At 34.4% G+C, this 24,057-nt stretch overlaps 1 protein-coding gene across 8 annotated transcripts in view; it reads left to right on the forward strand.

The window, feature by feature from the left end:
- The window catches only part of CNKSR2 (connector enhancer of kinase suppressor of Ras 2), a 256,193-nt gene that overhangs the window by 146,940 nt on the left and 85,196 nt on the right, over positions 1-24,057 (forward strand). For all 8 annotated transcript variants that reach the window (XM_029240573.1, XM_029240574.1, XM_029240575.1 and 5 more), the window contains 2 exons: positions 2,145-2,278; positions 7,431-7,642. In XM_029240573.1, coding sequence (XP_029096406.1) covers positions 2,145-2,278; positions 7,431-7,642 — 346 coding nt within the window. The remainder of the gene's footprint in view (positions 1-2,144; positions 2,279-7,430; positions 7,643-24,057) is intronic.

Below are 24,057 nucleotides of genomic sequence, written 5' to 3' on the forward strand. Positions count from 1 at the left end.
TGCATCTGTTACAGAAAGTTTTGGCAGGAAATGTACTGTGTAATGAATGTTTTCTTTACATTTCTATAATGATTAAATTTTGGTTAGACTTGTTCTTTAATGTCATTTGTATTTTAATACCAAGATGTCCTGACAGAGAGGAAACAATGATAAACAGAGTCACATCACAGATCACTTGATCTAAAGGTCCTATCAAACCTCATAAATATACTACCATGTGTAAAATAAATAGCTAGTGGGAACCTGCTGTATAGTACAGGGAGCTCAGCTCGGTGCTCTGTGACGACCTAGATGGGTGGGATGGAGGGGGAGTGGGAGGGAGGCCCAAGAGGGAGGGGATATAGGTATACATATAGCTGATTCACTTCAATGTACAACAGAAACTAACACAACATTGTAAAGCAATTTTACTCCAGTTAAAAAAAAAAAAAGGTCCTATCCTTCAAAGATCTGTTGTAGAGGCATGTAATACATCCTTAGAAAGAATATAATTCTTTATTTCCTCAGGCTTCATGGTGTTCATCTGTACAGGTAACTCCTGATTACCTATATAAATTTCAGGATTTCCCATTGCCAAAATTTTTGTTTCTAAAAGACACGCATAGTTTAACTGGATGCTATTCCAAATCAGCATAGTTAAACATAATAGTCTTTACTGTGTACTTTCAAAATATATCAAAATTCCTCAACATGTAAACTTCCTGACTATTTTTTTACATCATATAAGATAGAATACTGTAGAGTCCCAAAATAAATTATCAATTATTTCTCCTTCTCTCTCTCTTTCTTTAATTTCTATTTCACATAGATTAAAACTTAACCGTCATTTTGGCAGGATGTGTGATTTCAAGCTATTAAGGTGAGCTGTGTAAAAAGGAAGGTCAAAAACCATGAACTGAGTCATAAACTATGTAGCCTACCCCAGTGACCTACATTGTACATTGTATTTATGCTTGGATTTTTTAACAAATTTTGTTTATCTGTACAAAAGTATTGTCACAATATAAAATAGTTGTACTATGCCATCTTTTGAGTGTCCAGCAATACGTGTTAAAGTAATAGAACTATGGGTCTATTATAGATATGCTAAAAAGTGTTTTCATACTGGCTAAAATGGCAACATCTTGTCATGTGAAGATACAGTTAATTTTGTGATCATTATTTTTGTTTGCGATTGCATTAAAGTTCTTATTTTTTAATATGTTATTGTATATGTAGCTAAGCAGTAAGATCTGTAAGATAAACATGAAAATTTGTGAATTTTAGTTTCACTTTAGAATAATTTCTCAAACCACAATATCATTTCCAAATGCTGTGACGTTTAGAATTGGGAGTGCTCGTAAGTTAATGCATCCTGATGTATTGCTTAATTCAGTATATAGAGAATCTTAATTTTTAAAAAAACTTATTTAATACATAAATACAGGCATGAAAACGAAATCTATAGGTATGCAACTAAAAATTATTTTAAACAATGGTAAATGTGTGTGCCTATGAAAAATGAAATGATTGTGTCACACTAATCACCATACTTTTGAAGATGTACCGTAAAATGACTTGGAGAAGACAGTATTGTTTATATTTATGAAAAAAGTACATTTTCCTAGAAAATATTCTCTCGCATTGGCCTTTCATACTCCATTTTTGTAAACTTTTTTGAGAATCTGTCACATTCTACTGACTTAGGAGTGTAATGTATCTTTTTTGGGAAACGATATGAATTATCTTTCTTGTACACCAGTCAGGATGTGAGTGAACTAATTTTTTGGGAAGTTACTCTTTATTATCTTTCTTTCAAAAGTGGGATTCTAACAAAGCAAATTTAAATATGTTTCTGACTGTGAGATAAATCTCCCCATTATGAAACACTGCATGATAGATTTACCTTATAAATAGCTTTTACGCGGTTATGCCGTACAATAAGGTGAATTAGGAACTAAGTGAAAAGCTCTAAAGTGATAAATTTTTTTGTTTTTGGAGACTCAAAGGAATATCCATGTGCTAAATAACATGCTTCTTGATTTCAGCCAAGTTCAAAAACTTTGTAGAAATAGATCATTTAAAAATGATAACTATGTGTCATTGTTGTTGTTGTTTTGTGTGTTGTTTGTGTGCGTATGTATTTTCTTTTTCATTTTAACCAGCCTCTTATACCTAGAAGTCCCACAAGCAGCGTTGCCACGCCTTCCAGCACCATCAGTACACCCACCAAAAGAGACAGTTCCGCCCTCCAGGATCTCTACATTCCCCCTCCTCCTGCAGAACCGTATATTCCCAGGTATAAAATTAACCATCATGTTGTTCTCCGTAGCTTCTAGCTAAAGACTAACCTAAGTGCACGTAAACTGTGAAGTAAATTCTCACGAAACACCTTGAATATTTTCTCAGTTGAGAATTCTGAGCACATTCTGGAAAATCATTGCCTTATAGAGACTGTACTCTAGTTAATAATAACAGTAACAATAACTAATTTGTATTAAACACTCTACATTAAATATCTTATAAGCATTATCTCACATAATAGGAAACTAATATAAAATAGTAGCTAGGATTATTTTAGTAAGTAAAAAATAAGTGAGGCTCTTTGGTAAGAAGCCACAGGAAATCTCAAGTTACTTTGAAGCATTTCATACTTTATTTCTAAAAGAGAAAGTTAGAGATAACTTCTATGCTTTCTTAAATGTATGTAATGAGGAAGATTTTTTTTTCTTGGATGATGATGAGGGAGAGTGTTTCTTCCCCCAATACCTCTGTCTCTACAGTATCCACTTGGTTAGTTCATTAATGTTTCTTTCAGAAAGTAGAGAGAGTTTGCAAGAGAATGAGTTGCCTTTAAAGTCTATTTTCAGATTTCTGGAGGCTGTATCTCCATTTCATGTTCCAAATTCCTATTTGAAATTCTTGGCAGGTGGAAGACTATAACTTTGTGCCATCATGCATTTTGTCCAAAAGCATTATGATTTCCAGCCTTGTGGAATACAAAAATTATGGAAAAGGGCCAGCACTAAATGGGGATAATTAATACCAATCACAAAGTATTTTGATTCAGTTTTTAAATTAGTTGTGCAGTCATTCAAAAACAATAATTTAAGGTCTCTTGTTTCCAAGCTATACTTAATATTAAAATTCTTTAATAAAAGTACTGAAATTCCTTGTTTTAATTAATTTTCACTATTCTTCACTTTAGTATACCTAATGTTTCATTCTGTTGGATATGATGGTACTGACATTTTACCGTCTAAATGCTACATGACAACATTGGCATGTCTGCAAATACTGTGTTGTCATCTACTAATAAAACTGCAGTCAATTTTATTAACATTTTAGGTCTTTTTTTGAGAATTAAATGTGGTTGTGAGAACATGGTTTGTGAGAAGATACAATTTACTAAGCTGGCGTTTCAAAAATCGTTCTAATATATAATTTACAGTCATGTTAAATTTACAATCAGATGTACAAATTCATCTGATATCCTAGTCAAATTCAAGTTGAATTTTAATCTATTAAGATAGTATCAGACTTTTTGAATACTCTTGTAAGAGGAGCAATAAAACCATGTGTGTTTCAAATAGGAAATGAATCTTTTGGTTTGTTTTCATTTTAATGGGAAAGATTTTTATTTCAGTGCAAATGATTATTTAAAAGACCTTATTCTTCAGAGGGCTACATGTACAGATAAACATCAGAAAATTATTTTTAGCAAGACTCTGCGGTTCTTTGATTTTCTTTCCTTGTCTCTTGGATAGGGAGGAACTTGTAATAAAGAGAGTATTTCCTAGACAGAATGTATTTAAAATGTACTTCAGAAGACAAAGGAGTTAAAGAATCCAGTTCTGTCCTCTAAGTGTGGTGCAGATATGATGAAGGCAATATATTGAAGTCAATAAAAAGCTTTAAACATGCTGTTTACAAAAGCAGGAGAATGCAAGAGATTGAAGTATCAGCATAGTGGTACTTGTTTTGGTAGTATTGCTTGAACGTTCCATACTTTTCAGTAAAATTCATAAGTAGGGTATTATCTGTCGCCTTAATTGATTCTTAGTCTAGTGTGTAATTTAACAGAATGTTCTAAATGTTTTTGAGTCAGATTATTAATTACCTAGTCACACAATCGTTTGATATAGCCCAGTTAGAAAATATGTGCATGAGACTCCCTTTGTACCACAGCCTCATATAAATTATCTGCATTTTCTGGTTTGATTTGAAGTTATAGTCATAAAACTTTTTGCATTTGTCATTCTTTTATAGGTACAGCTGTGGCTTTTTTTTCTCATTTTGAGGATGAATGAGGCTCACCTAATTTAACTCATCTGAACGTTTATTTTTTCCTACATTAAAAACTTTTGTTTATGTAGGATAGGCATTTGGGTGATAATTTGAATTGTAAATAATAAAAGTTTTCTCATCTTAAAACCAAAAAACCTTAAAAATGGTAGGACTGGTTGTCAAATTAGGTAGACTTTTTTTCATGTGATTATAATTCTTTGAACACATTTATTCCAGAAAAAGAATGTGATTGCAAAAGTGACTTTTTCTTTAAAAGAGAAAACACTCATGTATGTGAAGTGAGTGAAATTTGGTCAGTTTTTTATTATATGACTGTATACAATTTCGTTATCATAGTATACAGTGAACTTTTATACTTAACCAAATTTCTTTTTCTATCATGAAAACCAAGAATTTGTAGGTCTTGCACAACTGTGAAGTTTAAATACTAATTTCTCGTATTAATTTTACTGTGAGCCATTAAATATAAAGATAGTCCAGTGAAGCAGTGCTCTAACTTTCCATCTGTTCCCTTAAATCCTTTTTAGAGCAGAAGTGTAGATTTATTATATATATGTATAGATGTATAACATTAAGAAAATTTTTATAGCAGTACAAATTAATATGTTGAGTTATTCAGGGTCTCATAATGTGAGTACATATACACACAGCCACACCCACTTATATACGCAATACATGTATCAATTCATTCTACTGCAAAGTTTGGTTTTGATCTGTACTTTTCTTAATTCAACTTTATTGAATGCATCCCATATAGACATGTCTAATAAATCTTCTTTGTTGGTAGAAGGCCTCTCATACCATTATAGGTAAGGAATACCAGCCCTTCCCATTTTCTACCACAGGGTGTGTCCTTATAAGTAGAGCATGGTGAATTAACTAGGGCTGAATCACCCTCTGATCTCAGCTGCATTAACATTCATGTCACAGGCCTGGCAGAAACGTCTGCCCATTTATGGATAGGCATAACCTTCCCCAGTGCCCCAAGTTCATTAGGGCTGTTTCCAAGCTAATTGCAGTGTCAGTTTCTTTTTGCTAGAGGACTAACTAACAAAAAGCACCAGGCAATTTGTTAAGGAAAAGTTTTTAGCTAGCCAAAAATAAAATTGTGCCTGGATTTTATATTTATTTTCTTTGTGTTGCCTAGGAACTAGCTTTCATAGTTACAATTTGGTAATAAGCAATACTTTTATTTATACAATGGAATATTATGCAGCCATAAAAAGAAACAAAATTGAGCTATTTGTAATGAGGTGGATAGATCTAGAGTCTGTCATACAGAGTGAAGTAAGTCAGAAAGAGAGAGACAGATACTGTATGCTAACACATATATATGGAATTTAAGAAAAAAACAATGTCATGAAGAACCTAGGGGTTAGACAGGAATAAAGACACAGACCTACTAGAGAATGGACTTGAGGATATGGGGAGGGGGAAGGGTAAGCTGTGACAAAGTGAGAGAGTGGCATGGACATATATACACTACCAAAGGTAAAATAGATAGCTAGTGGGAAGCAGCCGCATAGCACAGGGAGATCAGCTCGGTGCTTTGTGTCCACCTAGAGGGGTGGGATAGGGAGGGTGGGAGGGAGGCACAAGAGGGAGGGGATATGGGGATATATGTATATGTATAGCTGATTCACTTTGTTATAAAGCAGAAACTAACACACCATTGTGAAGCAATTATACTCCAATAAAGATGTAAAAAAATAAAAATAAAATAAAAGAGTGACAGCTTGCTGATTCAGTCAATCTTGAGAATATTATTTACTACTTTCTACATAGTTCAAATAATAGGAATATAGTTCTCTTCATTTGGACAAACCCAACATAGACATTTGTATACTGAGAGAGAAGTATAGTATACTGTAGTATAAAAGTATAATATTTTTGGTGAACTGAAACTCATATTTTAGAATTGACATTAGCTTTATAAGCTCATCACCATCTCATAAGACTTAATAGGTCACTTATAAATTTGTTATTTTTATCTGTCTTGTTATAATTCAGTTTATTCTGTGGATTTAAGATTTCAGTCTTGGCACTTAAAATTAAATTTTATCTGGTTTGATAGTATTCATGGCACTGTTTAGGGTAGAACTGGAAACAATTAAGAACTAGGAAGAAATAAAATTAGTGATCAACAAGGAAAGAAATGTTGCATTTACATCCATAGTCATGTTCTAGAATATGAGCTTTTCTAACAGAAATTTTATAGCTAGTCAGTGAAATTATCATAAAATAAGCAAGGTTCATTTTAACTAATCCTAAATGGAATATTTCTACCAAATTATTGTCCCAGTCACCTGGGCTGTGTGATTAATATTTACTATGTGTGAGTAACAGTTTTAGGGATCCCATAAATTTAAATTAGAGATTTTTCACTTCAGAATCCTATAGAAAAAAAAAATCAACTTGCCACCATCTTAAATCCCATTCTTAAACTCTATATATGGTAAGGTTTCTCCACCCTCTCTCCACAAGAAATGTTGCTGATGTGTAATTAAATTTTGATATATCCATTTAGAATGAGTTCCATGAACACATCTTTTTTTACTATTAAATGAGATAATACAGTTTAAATACAGAGAATAATTCTTTTCATTAAGGTTTATTTTAAATTAATAACAAGCTGTTTGAAATTCTTACAACACCAGTTTATATAGTGCTAACTTAGTTCTTAAGGTCACAGTACCCTCACAGAAGTGGTAGTTCTTAAATACATCTTTGTTTTTAAGCAGTGCAAATATTACCATGAATCAATTAGATAAACTAGCAGAAGAAAGCTACATTGTTAGCACTGTTAACATTATACCTACTTTCTTAAGCACTAAAAGGAATTTATGAGCTAAGATGATGTCTTTTATGTGCCATAGTATTGAACATGGACTAGAGCAGGAGTTAGAAGATCCATGGCCTATGTCTAGCTGTGTAACCTTTAGGCTAGTCATTTAACCTCTCTGAGCCTTGGCATTTTTTTTTCCTGCAAAACAGGAATAATTTAAAGTTGCCCTATAAACCTCAGAGAAAGTTTGGAAAGATCAGAAGATATATAGGAAGGACATTATTACTACTTTAGACTGTCTCTGTCATTTTACCACTGTAACACTTTTCTACATCCTTCTCCTTTACCATCTCTTTAGGGATGAAAAAGGAAACCTTCCTTGTGAAGACCTCAGAGGACACATGGTGGGCAAGCCAGTGCATAAGGGATCTGAATCACCAAATTCATTTCTGGATCAGGAATATCGAAAGAGGTTTAATATTGTGGAGGAAGATACTGTCTTGTATTGTTATGAATATGAAAAGGGAAGATCAAGTAGTCAAGGAAGACGAGAAAGCACCCCAACTTATGGTAAGAGTTCTTCTCTTACATTGATGAAAAGAGCTTATGTCTGGTATGGGAATCTCAATTTCTTTTCCTAGGCTTTTGGGTTGTGAAAATTACTTGATAGCTTTTGAATCTTTATAATTGATCTGTGTCTGTCGTATGCTTCCAAGTGGAATCTCAACAATATGAGGCATGACATTAAAATTTATTCCAAGTTTTCCAAAAATAAGCAAGAATAGTAGGTAGCATTTTAACTCATTAATGATTTACGGAAACCTTTTTGACTCACATGTAATTTTTGTAGATCAGGTGTTGCAAAACTGGACTAGTTCAAGGGTTTTTTTCCCCTTTTTTTAATGAATATTTACTGTTAACATAACTTATTTAAAATAAAATTTCCTTATTTCTCAGGTATTAAAAAATCTTTAGATGGACTTTTCTGGGTAAAATCTCATCTCAATTTTTGTTTTTTATAAGAAGCTGTAAATTTTGAGTGGATTTTAAATAGGAAGGACATAATGTATTTAAAGCAAAGATGGGCCTAGAGTTACCATGTCCCAGGATTTTTTATCTGACTCCTGTTTTTCCATGCATGACCCAGAAAGTAACCCAGTCACAAATACTTAAAAATTGATATAGTGTAGCTGTAAGATTTGCAGATAAAGTTGCCTAAAGTTAAAGTAGTAACACCTATGGTCCTATTGCAAGAATGAGTGTATTGAACTGGAATTCTATGCTCCTTCCTTTTCAGTTTTGGGGGAAGGGCAGGATCCTTGCTGATTAGTTCAGACTTGATGAGTGGGAGCTGAGCAGAAGGAAAGTTGTTTCTAACTTTCTCTTTCCACCTGCCTCCCTTACTTTTTCACTATGGCCATATGCCTCCCTCCTGTGGTTCCGAAAGATTACCTACGTTATTACCCACGCCCTGTTTCCTTACAGCTCTTTGGTAATAATTATGTATGAAAAGTTTTGGCCAAGACGATCCTAAATAATAGGAACCATACCTATCTTGCTTTGTGTTATTCTCTGTACATGTGCTGTTTTATCATGTGCTCCTCCTCAATTATACTACTCTGGTGGCACTTATTTTGAACTGTCATAAATTGAAGGTATTTGTACCTTTGCTTTTCTCCACTATTATATTGTAAACCTCTGCAGTATAGAGGCCTGCCATCTTTTTATCCCTGCCCCTGCCCCATCACATGAGATTTTTATTTTTGTTAATTCGTTGCACAAGTACTTATTGACTACCTATTATTGGATAGGCATTAATGTATATCAACTCTTCTTTTGTTATGTCCCAGAATTTTCTGGCTATTTTCTACTTGTGTTGAAGTAGATAAGAATGTTTAATTTAAGGGGAACTTATAGTCACCAGATGAAGTTGATTATTGACAGCTTTATAAAAAAATAGTTTACTAAGTTCTTACTTAAATGGCTCTGAATTCTTAGTTCCTTCAAACTATGGTTTAGAGCACCTAGTGCTATCATGTTCCACAGATCATATCTCTTCCAATAAAATAGAATACCATTTAAATTTTAGAAAAAGTAGATATCCTTTAGATACTTGATATACTTTTATAAACCACTTAGGAGAAAAGAAATGTATATATGCTTAAAAGAGGGATAACGAAGTAAAAGCAAAAGTTCTTTTACTTTTGGTCATAGAGTCTGAACTTTCACTAGAGATACTTATAGATACTTCAGTAGAGATTCCCTGGCACAACTTGAAAGTTGTTCCAGGTAGCTAGCAGTTGAATGTATATTTACCTTTTTAAAATCAGCTCTTAAATAATAAAACTTACCTTTCACATATGTGAATTTGTGGCCATAGTATTCCCAAAGATTAATTCATTTGTTAACTCATTCAGCTAATATTAGTTGTGTGCATCAGGTCAGCCAGGCACTTGGGATGCAAAGATGAATAAAACATAAATCTTCCCTGGAAGGCAGTCACAATGCAGAGGGAAAAAACAAAGAGATGCAGTGCAGCCACTTTAGGTAAGTAAGAAGGTGTGAACAGAGTGCTGCAGTAGCCTGGGAGCTGAAGCCCCAGAGTCTTCCTGGGAAGTCACATAAATAAAAGTGACATTTATGCTTGAGTTTTAAATGATGAATAGTCATTATCCAGGGTTTCTAAATGTTGGTTATCCCCACTAAATACCTGACACCTTCTCAAACCTAGATCTGAGATCTGAGGGTTTATATAAATCTCCCAGCCCAGACCCTAAAGGTCCCAAGTAACTTCAAACCTTAATAAGCAATAACTGATGACAACTTCTTTATTTAACCTATAAAATGGTCCCATTACATCAACCCCCAAGTGTGACAATATTCTCTTGGATTTAAAAACAATGACAATGAAATACTTGATCCTGCTGAAGTATATTGAAAACAAAAAAAAACCCTGAAGTTACAAAAAAAGTCCATATTTTCTGAAAATGACAGTAATTTAACCTGTTAGCACTTGTGTAATACCTTAAAAGGCATTGTATAAGTCCTTTAGCCTTACAGTGTTCAACTTAGTTCTTAGTTACAAATACCCTTATCTTCAAGTATGTGGACTTAGTCACCATTACTACCTATTAACTTCCCAGCTTACCTGTTTACTCAAAGAGGTTTAGAGTTATAAGAGTCTAAATAGGATTTTGAGAAGCAAAGGAGAAACATGATACAGTTTTTTTGTTCGTTTGTTTGTTTTTTTGTGATACGCGGGCCTCTCACTGTTATGGCCTCTCCCATTGCGGAGCACAGGCTCCGGACACGCAGGCTCAGCGGCCATGGCTCACGGGCCCAGCCGCTCCGCGGCATGTGGGATCTTCCCGGGCCGGGGCACGAGCCCGTGTCCCCTGCATCGGCAGGCGGACTCTCAACCACTGCGCCACCAGGGAAGCCCCTTGATACAGTTTTTAGTGTGTGCTTTTGGTTTCATTCATATGATAGATATATAAGACAAAAATACTTAGGGAAGCTCTGTTATAAGACGCTGTGACACAGAAACAGATGGAAAGAAAAATACTTGAAAATATCCTAATTGTGAGCTTTAAAATGTATTGATTAACCAAGTTCTCATTTTATATCATGAACCCACTCTTTGTGGCTAGGAGTGAATTAAAAAATTAGTTATTTGCCCTAAGCTGTAAGATAAATACAGTATGGATAGACAGTGGATGGCCAGTCTAGAAAATAAGTAAATAATACCTGTTGAGATTTATGTATGCCAGGCACTCTTCTAAGCATTTAAAAGTCATTAACCCATTTAATCCTCACAACAACCCTGTGAGGTAGATACTAATAGAATCCTCACTTTACAGATGGGTTAAATAACTTACCCAACTAGTAAGTGGTAGAGCTGGGATTAAATACCCATGGATATTTGTTGACTCTACCAGTGGTACTGGATAGCTAACTATTATGAAAATAATAGCTAACTATTATGAAAATAATTTGCAAAAGTGTAGGAAAAATAATTTCCAAAAATTTCATTACCCCTTCCAAATTCAAGCATTTGATTTCAGGCAAGCAGAACTAGATCTGTTCGAATATGTTTTTCTATATGTTTTGTATTTCCTGACACTATAATAAACATGCATTTACATAGACATGGCCTTAACACACCTTAGGAAAAGATAGCTAAATTGAGGGGTACGGTTAGCAACAATGTGTATGCCCTTTTTAAATGAGAGAGCATATAATAGGTTTTACTTTCCTAAAACAATAAACAAGAATGATGTCTGGAAATACAGATATAGTAGGTGAGGCAACCTAGATTAGTGATCGCTGGCATTGACTTTATCATCAGCCATACTTGGTAATCCTGACTGCCATCTAATTAGTCCAGTGTGACCTTAAGAATGTTACTCAAGGCCTCAGTTTTCTCATTTGTTAAATAAAGATGATAATATCTGCCTGATAGACTTTCTGTTAGAATTTAATGACAACACACTGTAAATTGCCTAGAAAGTGCCCAGTATGTGCTAGATATTTCTTTTCACTGTTGTCATTATTACATAGAGACTTTAATGTTGCTGAGAAAATAGATCTTGAGTGTTTTTACCACAAAAAAAGGATAACTATTTGAGATGATAGATGTGTTAAATAGCTTGATTGTGGTAATCATTTCACAATGTTTACATATAATATCAAATCATCATGTTAATATATGCAATTTTTATTTGTCAGTTATACCTCAATAAAGCTAGGGAAAAAAACAAAGAACTGAAATATCTCAACAGGTAAATAATAATAATATGAGCCATTTAAAAGTCTTTCAAGAATAAGATGGAGTGAATAAACAGAAAGTTCAGAAAAAAAAAAGAAACTTTAATGTGAAAGTAAAAGGGTGAAAAAAGATAGCATTAAATCACTATTTGGTCTCATCTGCTCATGCTTCAAAGGCAAAGGTTCAAATTTGATGAGATCAGTTGCTTGGCAGCTTTTCAGAATGGTAATATTTCCCATCAGCTTTCCCTTTTCACTGTTCACAGACTCCTTGCCCTTGCTGTTCCATCATAGCACATTTCTGTGCATAGAAACCTGCTAAAAGGTAGACACAGTTGGCTGAGTCCCTTTGTGGTTGTGAGTGGTCATATTTTATAAGAATAGGATAAAAACATTTTTTACAGTAATATTATAGAATAGTATTGGTTTGAAGGAATTCAGACCTTTTCTGATTTATTGAAAATCCAGGACCTCACAAAAAGCACGTGAACGAATGCAAGGTTGGTATTTTACAAGTGCTCCTCAGAAATGTTATTTGTACACACTGTGCATTGAGGAAAATTAATTTCTGTAATATTATACCTGAACATTTTCCACCAGAGTAGTTGGGACAAGAGAAAACCAAATACCATGTCCCTTTTATCCACATGAATAGCAAATGACTTGAAGTGATTTAACAGTAGCATGGTGAAGGACTTATGGGCAGTGATACTGTGAACTGAGTTTTATCAGTGTGAGGTAGGGATATGGTCTGAAGGTTCCAGGGTCTCTCATACTTCAAAATCACCTTTCTCTGTCTTACAACTTCATTCTATCTTTTGGGCAGTTAAATTAGAATTAATAACATTATTTCAAACATTTCTTAAAGGTACACGTAATACATTTGCATTTCTTTATTTCCAAATAAAAGCTTGTTCCCTTTCCTGTGATTTTTGCATATAAATTATCTTCCTTATCAAATAAAAGTTCAGCTGTCATTCATCAGCTATGCTAGAGAGAAAAGAAAATGGGATTCTAACCACAAGAAATTTCTGTGCTCAAGTAAAACGCACTACTTCCAAAGCAGAACTAAACATAGAAATAGAAATTAGTGAATCAAAAATTCAGAAATATGAGATATGTACTATACTCACAGGAATTCTTATTCCTTTGGACTTATTTAATACACTTCATAAAGACTGCATGTTAGTTAGCTTCACAATATATTTTGAATATCAAGGTGATGGTGATAAGGGACCATGTAACTGATGGAGAAGTAGTTCAGCAATATTTTGGCATAGAAATAGAAAATAGTCTGTTCCTAATGTAAAAATTAGAGTAATCACCTAGGGAAGGTACTCTTCTTTAATTTGTATAATTTTACTGATAGAAATAGAGCATGAGTTTTGAGGTCAGATAGACCTGAATTTGGTGCCAAGGCTTGGCCTTTAATAACTGATTGACCTTGTAATTGAGCCTTAGCCTCACTGTGTTTTTGTTTCCTTATCTGTAAAATGGGATAGCAATACTACTTTTAGTGTTTTTATGAGCATTAAATGAGATACTATATCTCAAGTACTTAGCACTGGTCTTGCCTCATAGAAAGTACTCAAGAAATGGTGCCTAGGGACTTCCCTGGTGGTCCAGTGGTTAAGACTTCGCCTTCCAATGCAGTGGGTATGGATTCGATCCCTGGATCGGGGAGCTAAGATCCCACATGCCTCACGGCCAAAATACATAAAACAGAAGCAATATTGTAACAAATTCAATAAAGACTTAAAAAAAAAAAGAAACCATGCTTACAAGAAATGGTGCCTAAATGGCATAATAAATTACTGCTGCTCATAAATAAAAGTGTCTCAAAGATTCTGAAGTGCTGATGGATCAAATTAACACTTCCTCCTTTCCTGTGGAGGGACTTAATAAAGAACAAAAGGAATGGAAGTATTCCCTCGGTTTGGTCCCTCTACCTACCCAATAAATAACCAGCCATTTAAATCATACCAATTAAAAGAAATATAGAATTTGCTTGTTTCTTTTGGTTTGGTTTTGAAAAGTAGAAGGAAGAGCATCAAATAGCTCATAACACTAGAAACCTTCGTGATCCAAGTCTTCTTTTAAGTTCTGTTATTGAAATCACTACCTCATATGCTAGGCAGAAGGGCCTAGTTATAACCTCTCAGCATCAAAATTTTGAAAACAGTTCAAACCCCACACCTTTTTAAAGTTTAATATTAGTTGCTTTTAAAAAAGGATAGTGAAAATAATATGTGAAATAAGTTAAATAGTTGGAGACTTTCAAAGAAATGAAACCTGGCAAGATCAGATTGCCCTGAAAGAATTGAAGGTACTAGGTAATAGATAAAACAGTAAGCTTAAGAAAAAAAAAAACTTTTAATACAGTTCCAGAATATTAATATGTGGATAAAAAGGAAGGATTAGCAAACCAAATCAGCAAAGTTGATGCAACTATTAGAGGAAAAGAAAAACTCTTCAAATGAATTAACACAAAGATACTAGTGCTTCCCTTAAAGACAAAATGGGAAAGCCAAGAATAGAAACAGTCCAACTCAGAGATTCTCAACTGGGGTCAGTATTGCCCCCTAGGGACATTTGGCAATTTCTGGGGACATTGGTAGTTGTCATTAATGGGAGTGGAGGTGCTACTGGTATCTAGTGAATAGAGGCCCAAGATGTTACTAAACATCCTACAATGAATAGGACAGCCCCCAACAATAAAGAGTGATCCAGTCCAAAACATCAAGAGTGCTGCTGTTGAGAAACCCTAGCTAAATTAAGAAGAATCAGTTGCAGACAAATTGAATACAGAAGCAGATGTATATGACTAGAAAATCAAAGAGCCCTTGTATGACATAGGACCAATTGTCTTTTTTTTATTCAGAGAATCTGGGAACTTACTGCTCTGGAAGGATAGACCTGCATTTACTCAAACTTAGCATATTGTCTATAAGGTTGTGAGTATCTGAGATGACTTACCCTGCTCTATAGTAGAAAACCTAATCATGACATCCCCTGCCTGGAACAGGAGGGAACTCATTGTGCCTAGTTGAAATCGGAATGCACTTTCCCTCAATGGGAAAAAGATATAATAAATGGTAGCAAGGTGAAATTTAAATAGAGTGGTTAGTGTCTGCTTTCAGATCACAATGTGGCTTAAGTAATCCAGCATTTTCCTATGTATGTTCTTCAGATCACTAGTTCTGAAAGAGAATCTTTGTAAATGAAAGAGATTACGTGGTTAAATAAGATTGGGAAGCTCTGCATATTTTATCCCCCTCTTGGAGATTAATAAATGCACATTAGCATACTAAAGGCTTTGAAAATCTTGTTGAATTGGGGTTAGCTTATTGTTTCCCACATGTATTTGTACATTGCATCTTTTTTGGTTTTGGTCACAAAATATTTATTAACCTCCCAATGGAACTAATGTTTGATGGAATATATTTTGGAAAGGCTGAAATAGAGTTGCAGCTCTTCTTAAAGACCAATATACCAATGATAAAATTTCTTTGTTTTAAGTTGCAAACAGCTGACCTAACAGATAAGCATTTGGAAAAGCCTCTATTCTTAACTTGAAGTCTGCCCCAGCAGACAGCTTGTTGAATGTCATCTTCATTTTTATTGTGCAGAAAAGCCATTTTCTAGAGTAAATCTTATTTGTGATGAAAGTCCAAACTAAAGTAATAAATATTAACTGGAAAGATCAGTGCATGGCTCCTCATAGAATTACTGGTATCACTGCAAAACAATTTGCTAGAATCATGAAGGAAATAGAACCCTGGGGATAGAAAATGTCAAGTGTTATAGCCAATCTTGTTAAAAGAGATGACTAAAAATTATACACTGATTATCTTAATGACTGGAGACATTAGAGGAAATAATTAAAAGAATATACAGCCATTTAAAAGTATGACAACCTAGCATCACTTTATAAATAACACATCATGTCAAACCAGTTTATTTTCCATCTTTGTTAAGGGATGGACAACAAATACAGTTACATCTACAGTTTATGTTCTAATCCTCCGTTAGTTCTTTACCTAGCCTTTAAGAACTTTTTGCAAGAGTTGCAAACTGGCTGGGAGTATACTTTTTTAAAAAGCAGTAATCATACATGTCAGTGAATTATTTTTGAAGAAAAATGAATTGGATTTTTGTGTAATGCAATGGTCTTGAATTCATCACTGAGGCAATTTAATGCAGTGAAAAGAGTACTGAAATAGAAGTTCAAAGTCTACATTCAGAGGCTGACTCCAAAACTAATTATCGGTGAAATCCTAAGAAATTAACTGTGGTGTGTGTGAAGTTTTTCATCTCTACCTTTCTTTCTAACTTCACTGACTAATATGATCCCAAAGAGAAAAATATGTGAAAGGAATTATAAAGTTATTACGTCATTTTGTTTATTTCAAATGAGGGTCTTCAATTGACGGTCTTAATCATTGTCCTTTTCGCTTTTCATGAGAAGGGGTGACTGTCTTCTATAGGTTGATAAGATTTTCAAGATACTGCTTTTACTAAGATCTTTAAAAATAGTTTGCTTTAATTGTAGTTTTTAACTTGAAAATGGGATGTTTTTAACCAAATACTATTTACCCCACATCATCTTTCTTTCCCACAATTGTATTGCTGAGCACAGCAGGGGGCAAAAGTATTTAGCAGAGCTCATTGTTTTTTTACCCACCAGAGCCTTCAAAAGAGAACCCAGAACTCTTTTGCGGCTTAGACAGCATTTAAACCATGTGAATCCTTCCCCGTCTCTGTGCACAGTGGCAGCATTTCAACTAAAGTAACCTTTCTGAACTCCAGTGTGTACAGTACATTTGCTCTCTTGGTAGAATGTAATTTGATTCAAAATGTAATTAGCCTTGGAATCAAGTGTTAAAGTTCCCTATAATTTTTGATGCAGTTCAAAATTTTCTCCTTCAACAATTTTTATGTGAGTCCCCATTTAAAGTCTAGATCACCTTTAGGAAGCGAAAGGAAAATTCACAAACAAGATGTAGCTTATTCTTTGAAATGAGATTTTAATTGTTTTTGTTCTCCATTAATGCAACTGAGACGATTTCAAATTAGTAATCATTAGGTTTGTATTTGATTTATATTATAAGGCATTAAATCCAGTACTTAAATAATCATCACATTGTGATGTTTACAAGCCACTTTTTCCCCAAGCTCTTTTATCCAGAAATGAAATTTTAAAAATATGGCCCTAGGGATCAGAGTGCCCAGTTTTTACTTATTTTACTAGATCCAGATATGTTGCCTTTATCCTTAAAAAATTACTGACTTTCCACTTAATTCAGTTTTACTCCTCTTTAAATGTGTGATTCTCTACCTTAAATAATCTTGGGATGTTTTCCTAGAAATGCAGTCAACCATCTGAAAGCAATTTTTCTGTCTGGTATGTGGGGAGTTTGATGGGTGTATGTGGCATGCTTATAGCTTAACATTCCTTAATACACTCATTTTCATCAAAATATTGGCTAAAATATTCAGAACAGATGTGTATATGTGTGTATGTATATATTTTTTCTCCTTAGCCTCTAGAGAAAGCTTCTTTTGTGAGCATTAAAGGATATATCAGACGTAAGGAGAAATTTCTCTGCAGTCTTTTTTTTCAACTCTTTGACAACTGTAATTGAGAAGATTACTTCTCAGATGCTGTATATCACCCTGAAACTTAAGGATTTTAGCATGTTGGGGACAGAGTTTTTAAAAGGTAGGGGAGGGATACAATTGAAAAAGGCAGCAATTCAGTAGTATTTCAGCATACATCATGGGTAGCTTAATATGGGAATGTTTCTAGATAAGAAATCAGGAGGCAGGACTTCTAGTTCTGGCTTGATTACCAAACAGCTCTGTTAGGCTCAGTTTGTTAGAATAATGAAAGTGGTTGGTCAGGTTCCTTAGAAGGAAGTGAGGGAGGGAAAGTGAAAAGGAGGGGAATGGAAAGTTGACAGGAAGGAAGGGGAAGGAAACTTTGAAAATAGAAACTAACGGTATAGCTTGGACCTTTTTAGTCCAATGTATGAGGAAGGTCCCCTGTTTACTTTCTTAACAAGTAATCAGTTAACAAATATTGAGCTGTTACTATGTTTAAGGCACTGTGCTAAGTGCTGGGAATACCACAGGTAGACAGAGAAATTTTTGTTCCTTTGTGAAATTTACATTCTAGAATAGGGACAGAATTGAAGCAACTAATTTAATAAATACTTATTTGACTATAACTGGCATGCTATTTTTAAAAAGCTACAAAAGAAAATAAAAACAAACATAGAGGAACCCAACCTAGAACAAGGTCAAGGAGAGTATCCCTGAGGAAATGACATTTTTGCTTAGCTCTGAAGGATGCATGTGAGTTTAGGAAAAGAAGAGGAGACAAAAACCAGAGGAAGACAGAGTCCTGGGTGCCAGGTAAAAAAAGGGTTTCAAGAAGGGAATAATCCTCTGTGTCAAATGTTGCAGACAGATCAGAAAAGTCAAGGGTTCTGAGAATTGTCTATTGGATTTAGCAACATGGAAGCACTAGTGACCCTGACAGTAGTAGTTTTAGTGGAGTTCAGGGGGCAAGAGCTTAATTGGAGAAGGTTCAAGAGAGAGGAGGAAATTCCACATATAAGTGAGATCATACAGTATTTGTCTTTTTGTGTCTGGCTTATTTCACTAAGCATAATGTCCTTCAGTTTCATCCGTGTCATCACAGATGGCAAGCTTTCCTTCTTTTATGGTAGAGTAATATTCCATTGTATACATATACCACATTTTCTTTATTTATTCATCTACTGATGGACACTTGTATTGTTTCCATATCTTAGCTATTGTGAACAATGTTACAATGAACATGAGAGTGCAGATATCTCTTAGGCAAACTGATTTCATTTCCTTTGGATATATACCCAGAAGTAGGGTTGCTGGATCCTATGGAAGTTCTATATTTAATTTTTCGAGGAACCACTCTAATGTTTTCCATCGTATACTTGAATTTTGCTAAGAGAATAGATCTTAAGTGTTCTCACCACACACACACACACAGATGGTAACTATATGAGGTGAAGGACGTGGTAACTTGATTGTGGTAATCGTTTCACAGTGTGTGTGTCTGTGTGTGTGTCTGTGTGTATAATCACATTGCAAACCTTAAAAAGTCATGCTGTACAGCCTTAATGTATAACATTTGAATTTGTCAATCATACCTCAGTAAAGCTAGGAAGAAAAAGAGGAGGAGAGAAATTGGAGACTGAGAATAGAAGTGAGACTTTAGGATTCTTTCTCTAAAGGGGACCAGAGAAATAAAGTGGTAGCGGGGTGGCTGTTTATTGTCGAAGAAGGGGTTTTTTTTAAGGTTAGAGAAATTACAGCATGTTTGTATGCTAGTGGGAATCATTGGGTCGAAAGGGAAAAATTGATGCTACAGGAGCAAGTAAGGTAGAATTGCTCAAGAGATGCCCTTGAGTAAGAAAGAGGGAGTAGAATCCAGTGAACAGTCCAGTAATTTGGGATCTCCCTAATGTCTAGCATCCTTTCATTCAAGCATTCAAAAGAAATTTAATGAATACTTGCTCTGGGTCAGAATCTTTGCCAGGAACTTCCATAACAAAGATATGTAAGTTCCTGCCAAAAAGTAGAGAAACCCATAAACAGACAGATAGAATACAATATAATTAAGGATCATATATACAAAAGGCACTAGGGAAGAGCTAAGGGAGCCCAAGAGAGTGAGCAATTAACTCTGCCAAAGAGCACTGTAACATTCGTAATAGCATTGAAAATGCTTTACTGTCTAAGGAAAAAGTTGGTTTATTTTCAAGCAATTCTGTACACTAGTATTAAAACATAGCAATTTCATATTAAAACAGAGTATTAGATCATTATAAGGCATTCCATCACATCAGTATTCTTTTTTTTTCTTAGTAGATTACCAGTTTATTATAAAAGGATATAACTCAGGAACAGCCAGATGGGAGAGATGTATAGGGCAAGGCATGGGGCAAGGGCTTGGAGCTTCCATGCCCTCCCTAGGTGCGCCACTCTCCTAGCATCTCCACCTGTTCAGCAGCCTGGAAGCTCTCCAAACCCTGTCCTTTTTTGGTTTTTATGGAGGCTTCATTGCATAGGCACAATTGATTAAATAATTGGTCCTTGGTGATTAAACTCAATCTCCAGCCCCCTCCCATCTCTGGAGGTTGTGGGGGGGTGGGGGATAGGACTGAAAGTTCCAACCCTCTAATCACATGGTTGGTTCTTCTGGCAACCTGCCAATAATTGGAATATTAACCATTGTCTTTGCTTCCAACAGTGGATCCCTGTCCGACCCTATCTCGTTAATATCACTACTCTCCTGAATTATCTATTTATTGTTTCTTTGCTTTTTTAGAATAGTTTTTATCAATTTATATATGTCCCTTATAATACGCTGTTTAGTTTGGCTTGTTCCTGGACTTTCTAAAACTCCTATCTGCTTTTTCTTTTTAGATTTAATATATCTTTATTTTATTTTTTAACCATTTTTATATTGAAGTATAGTTAATGTACAATGTTGTGTTAGTTTCAAGTGTACAGCAAAGTGATTCAGTTGTGTGTGTATATATATATATATATATATATATACATATATATACATATATACGTATAGATATGTATAGATTCTTTTTTGAATTCTTTTCTATTATAGATTATTACAAGATATTGAATTATAGTTCCCGTGCTAAATATTCTTTAAATTATATTTAAGGTTCTGTTTGTGTTTAATTGCAGCTAAATATAGTTCATTATTTTTAAAAAGCTACTTGCCATTAATTTCAGAATAAAATTCAAACAAAATCCAAAAGTATTTATCTTTGACTTCTTGAACATTTATTAGACTACAATAAGAAATACAGTGCACAATTCCTGCCTCTATAGAGATCTCAGTTAGAATGCTCCAGATGTGCAACAGATATGAAAAGCCAAGTAACAGAATAATAATTTAACTATGAGATACTAGCACAGATTTATCACAAGATTTATGATGATGTGTCAAATGAACTCTATAATTAATAAATGTTTCATGCTTAGAGGAATAAAAAATTTCTGTAAGAGGAAGTAGTCAGCAAAATTTTTAAATGGGCTTTTATCTTCATGTTTTTACTATATTCTTGACTATTATTAATTTTCATTATGAATTAGTAAATAGCGTTATTACATAAAGAGATACCTTTCAATTTTCCAAATTATTTTTCAGAGATTTATTACTAATTTATGCACAATTACGTCGGAATGAGTCAGATGTGTTTAATAAGCCTTAAAAGGTCATACGAGCATAAAAATACTTTGCCTGTATTAATAATAGTGTACATTTGATTTAAATCTAGCAATAATGCATGTAGAACTCTTTTTCTTAGCATCACTATAGCATCAAACCATAAAGATTTTTTTCCATTTGAACTTTGCTGTTATGAAATTAAAACACTGCTATAAATACACAGTGGCAAGCATTTCCAAGCTGCAATCAAAGATCTATATATTTAAAATTAGAAATAATTTAAGCCATTGTCTATTTTTTAATTTGCCAAAGACTGTTGTTTACTAAATCTATTTCAATACTTTAGCACAATAAAAAATTTATAAAAGCATTGTTTATAAGCAACATTATTTGTTATAACTAAACAAATAATACACTTTACTTTTAAAAGTACTTATTTTGATTTGCATTGCTAAAATTCACAGCTTTATTAACTAGTAAAAGCAAAAACTTGATGTCCCTATAAAAGTAAATTTTAATTAAGACTTTTTATCTCAGTTTTTTGTCTGGTTCAATATATTTTCCTCAATTTTGTATCAGTAATATACAGTATACTTCTGTTTAAAAAAAAATAACTCCATAAAAAGTCAGTGTTTAAACCTTCTGCAAATTTTTTTCCTATGGTGAATGATATAACCAGACATAGCAAAGGCTTAATTACATTCTTTCATGGCTTAGTTCCATGAAAATCTCAGAGAATATGATGTAAAATACAACGAATACAATTATATATTTTGTATTCTATGTGAGAAGTTTCTTCTTATTTTTGTGCACATTTATTTGACTCCAAACAACCAATCAATTCTTCAAAAACTATCAGACTATTTTCTTTCTTAGCGAGAGAAAGTTAAAACAACGCCTATTTGTTGGATTTTTCACTTTTCAAAAGATTTTCTTAGTGACATGTAGAAACAGTGTTAGAGCTGTTAACTATTTCAGTTTCAGTGCCCATGCTGAAATGGAGTTTATCCTTAAAACCAGATTCTAAAGAAATGAGTTGTAAGAACTTTGAAAATATAGCACTCATAACATTAAAAAGCTGGAGGACTGATTTTGGAAAGCAGTTGAATAGACATGACAAAATGAGACCTTTCCTAAAACCTTTATGCCACCCTGGATGGGCAGAATATATTGACGTGCATCAGCTTACCCAAATTCCCTCTGTAAAATTGCAGAAATCTACCCCATGAAAATTTGGAAACTGAGATGATCATTTATAAAGTTGTTTGCACACCTTGAAAGGAAGCCATTAAATAAATACTTCGTTGGGGGGCTCATTAATAATTTTATCATGTCTAGGGCTTCCCTGGTGGCGCAGTGGTTGAGAGTCTGCCGATGCAGGGGACACAGGTTCGTGCCCCGGTCCGGGAAGATCCCACATGCCACAGAGCGGCTAGGCCCGTGAGCCATGGCCACTGAGCCTGCACGTCCGGAGCCTGTGCTCCGCAACAGGAGAGGCCACAACAGTGAGAGGCCCGCGTACTGCATAATAATAATAACAACAATAATAATAATAATAATAATTTTATCATGTCTAGTTCATCCTCAGACTTTCAAAGAGCTTAGGAAAATATACTAAGTAAGCTGTATCAGCATACATAATAAAATGCCATAAGATTGGCACATTTTCCTTAAGAACATAATGAGAAAGAAGTATCTTGATGGATTTTTTAACTCCATGGAGTGTTCATAGCAATTTGATTGTGAAATGTATCTGGGCAAGGAGCGAAGTGAAGAGGACATACAGTGACCAGGAGGTGTTGAAAGGTGGGAAGATTGGTAGATTAAAGGAGGAAGAATTGTTGGAGTGCTGTAGGGGATGTGCTAAAAATACAGAAGGTGGTAGGAAATTGGGGTACTGGGAAGAATTACAGCCTTTGCAGGTGACAAGATTAAGCATATGACCACAAGAATGGGTGGAGGAGAGAACCTCAAGAAACTGAGAGGCCAAAATATTGGAGGGTGAATATTGAAGTCACCAAAAATTACTACAGAAGTAGTGTTTGAGTGCCTGGGTTTGAACCCTGGTACTACACACTTACCTACTGTGTGTCCTTGGGTAAATTACATAACCTGTCCCAGGCTCTTCATCTGGTAGAATGAGGGTAATAGTGTATTTCTCATAATTTTGATAATTAAACAATTTAATACTTATAAAACCCTTAGACAATATGTGGCATATGGTAAATGATATATACATGTTAGTACTATTATCATGATCATCATAATCATCATTATTATTATGACCCAGTCCCACATGAATCTTTAATTTTCATTCATTCAGAATTTATTAACCTTCACAAAGGCCAACTGCAATGTTGGTTAGTAAATTTATATGCCAGACTTTGTGCTAGGTATCCTTTTTAAACTTCAGTATGATTTTCTTTTGGCTGTTTTGTGCTTCAAGAATTTCAAGTTGATCAGAAATAATACACTGCAGCCTCACCGAAAAGCTATCCTTAAAGTCTGTGCCATGAGTTCTGCTTGCTAAAGTAAAATTAAAATGCTTTTTAGTAAGAACACAGACCCAGAGGGAAATGGGACGGGCCAAAACAGTGATTACTTGGAACTAGAAACTAGAGTTCACAATAGCAAGAGATGCTTGGGGCAGACCCAGCTTTAGGCCATAAAAGAGAGTATAGCCATATTGCTGAAGAATAGTGGTATCCAAAAAGCAGACAGGAGTTAGAAGGCAGTGAAGATGGGAAGTTAGTATTGTGGTGTTCCAACATGAAATGATGGGTTAATGTTCTGGCAGGCAGGTTAAACCCAAGGAGCTACTATCCTGGAGATTGGCTATCAAGATAAAGACACTTGGGCATTGGGGAATAAGACAGATCCAGTTATTGAAAATGAAGTCACTAAAATGATGATCCTCTTTGTAAAGGGCCACATTCTTAAAGCCTGGGGCTCCTAAGAGAGCAAACCTAGGCTG

The sequence above is a fragment of the Monodon monoceros genome, unplaced genomic scaffold, assembly GCF_005190385.1.
Source record: "Monodon monoceros isolate NGI ecotype Baffin Bay Population unplaced genomic scaffold, NGI_Narwhal_1 Super_Scaffold_22, whole genome shotgun sequence".
Taxonomy (NCBI): Eukaryota; Metazoa; Chordata; class Mammalia; order Artiodactyla; family Monodontidae; genus Monodon; species Monodon monoceros.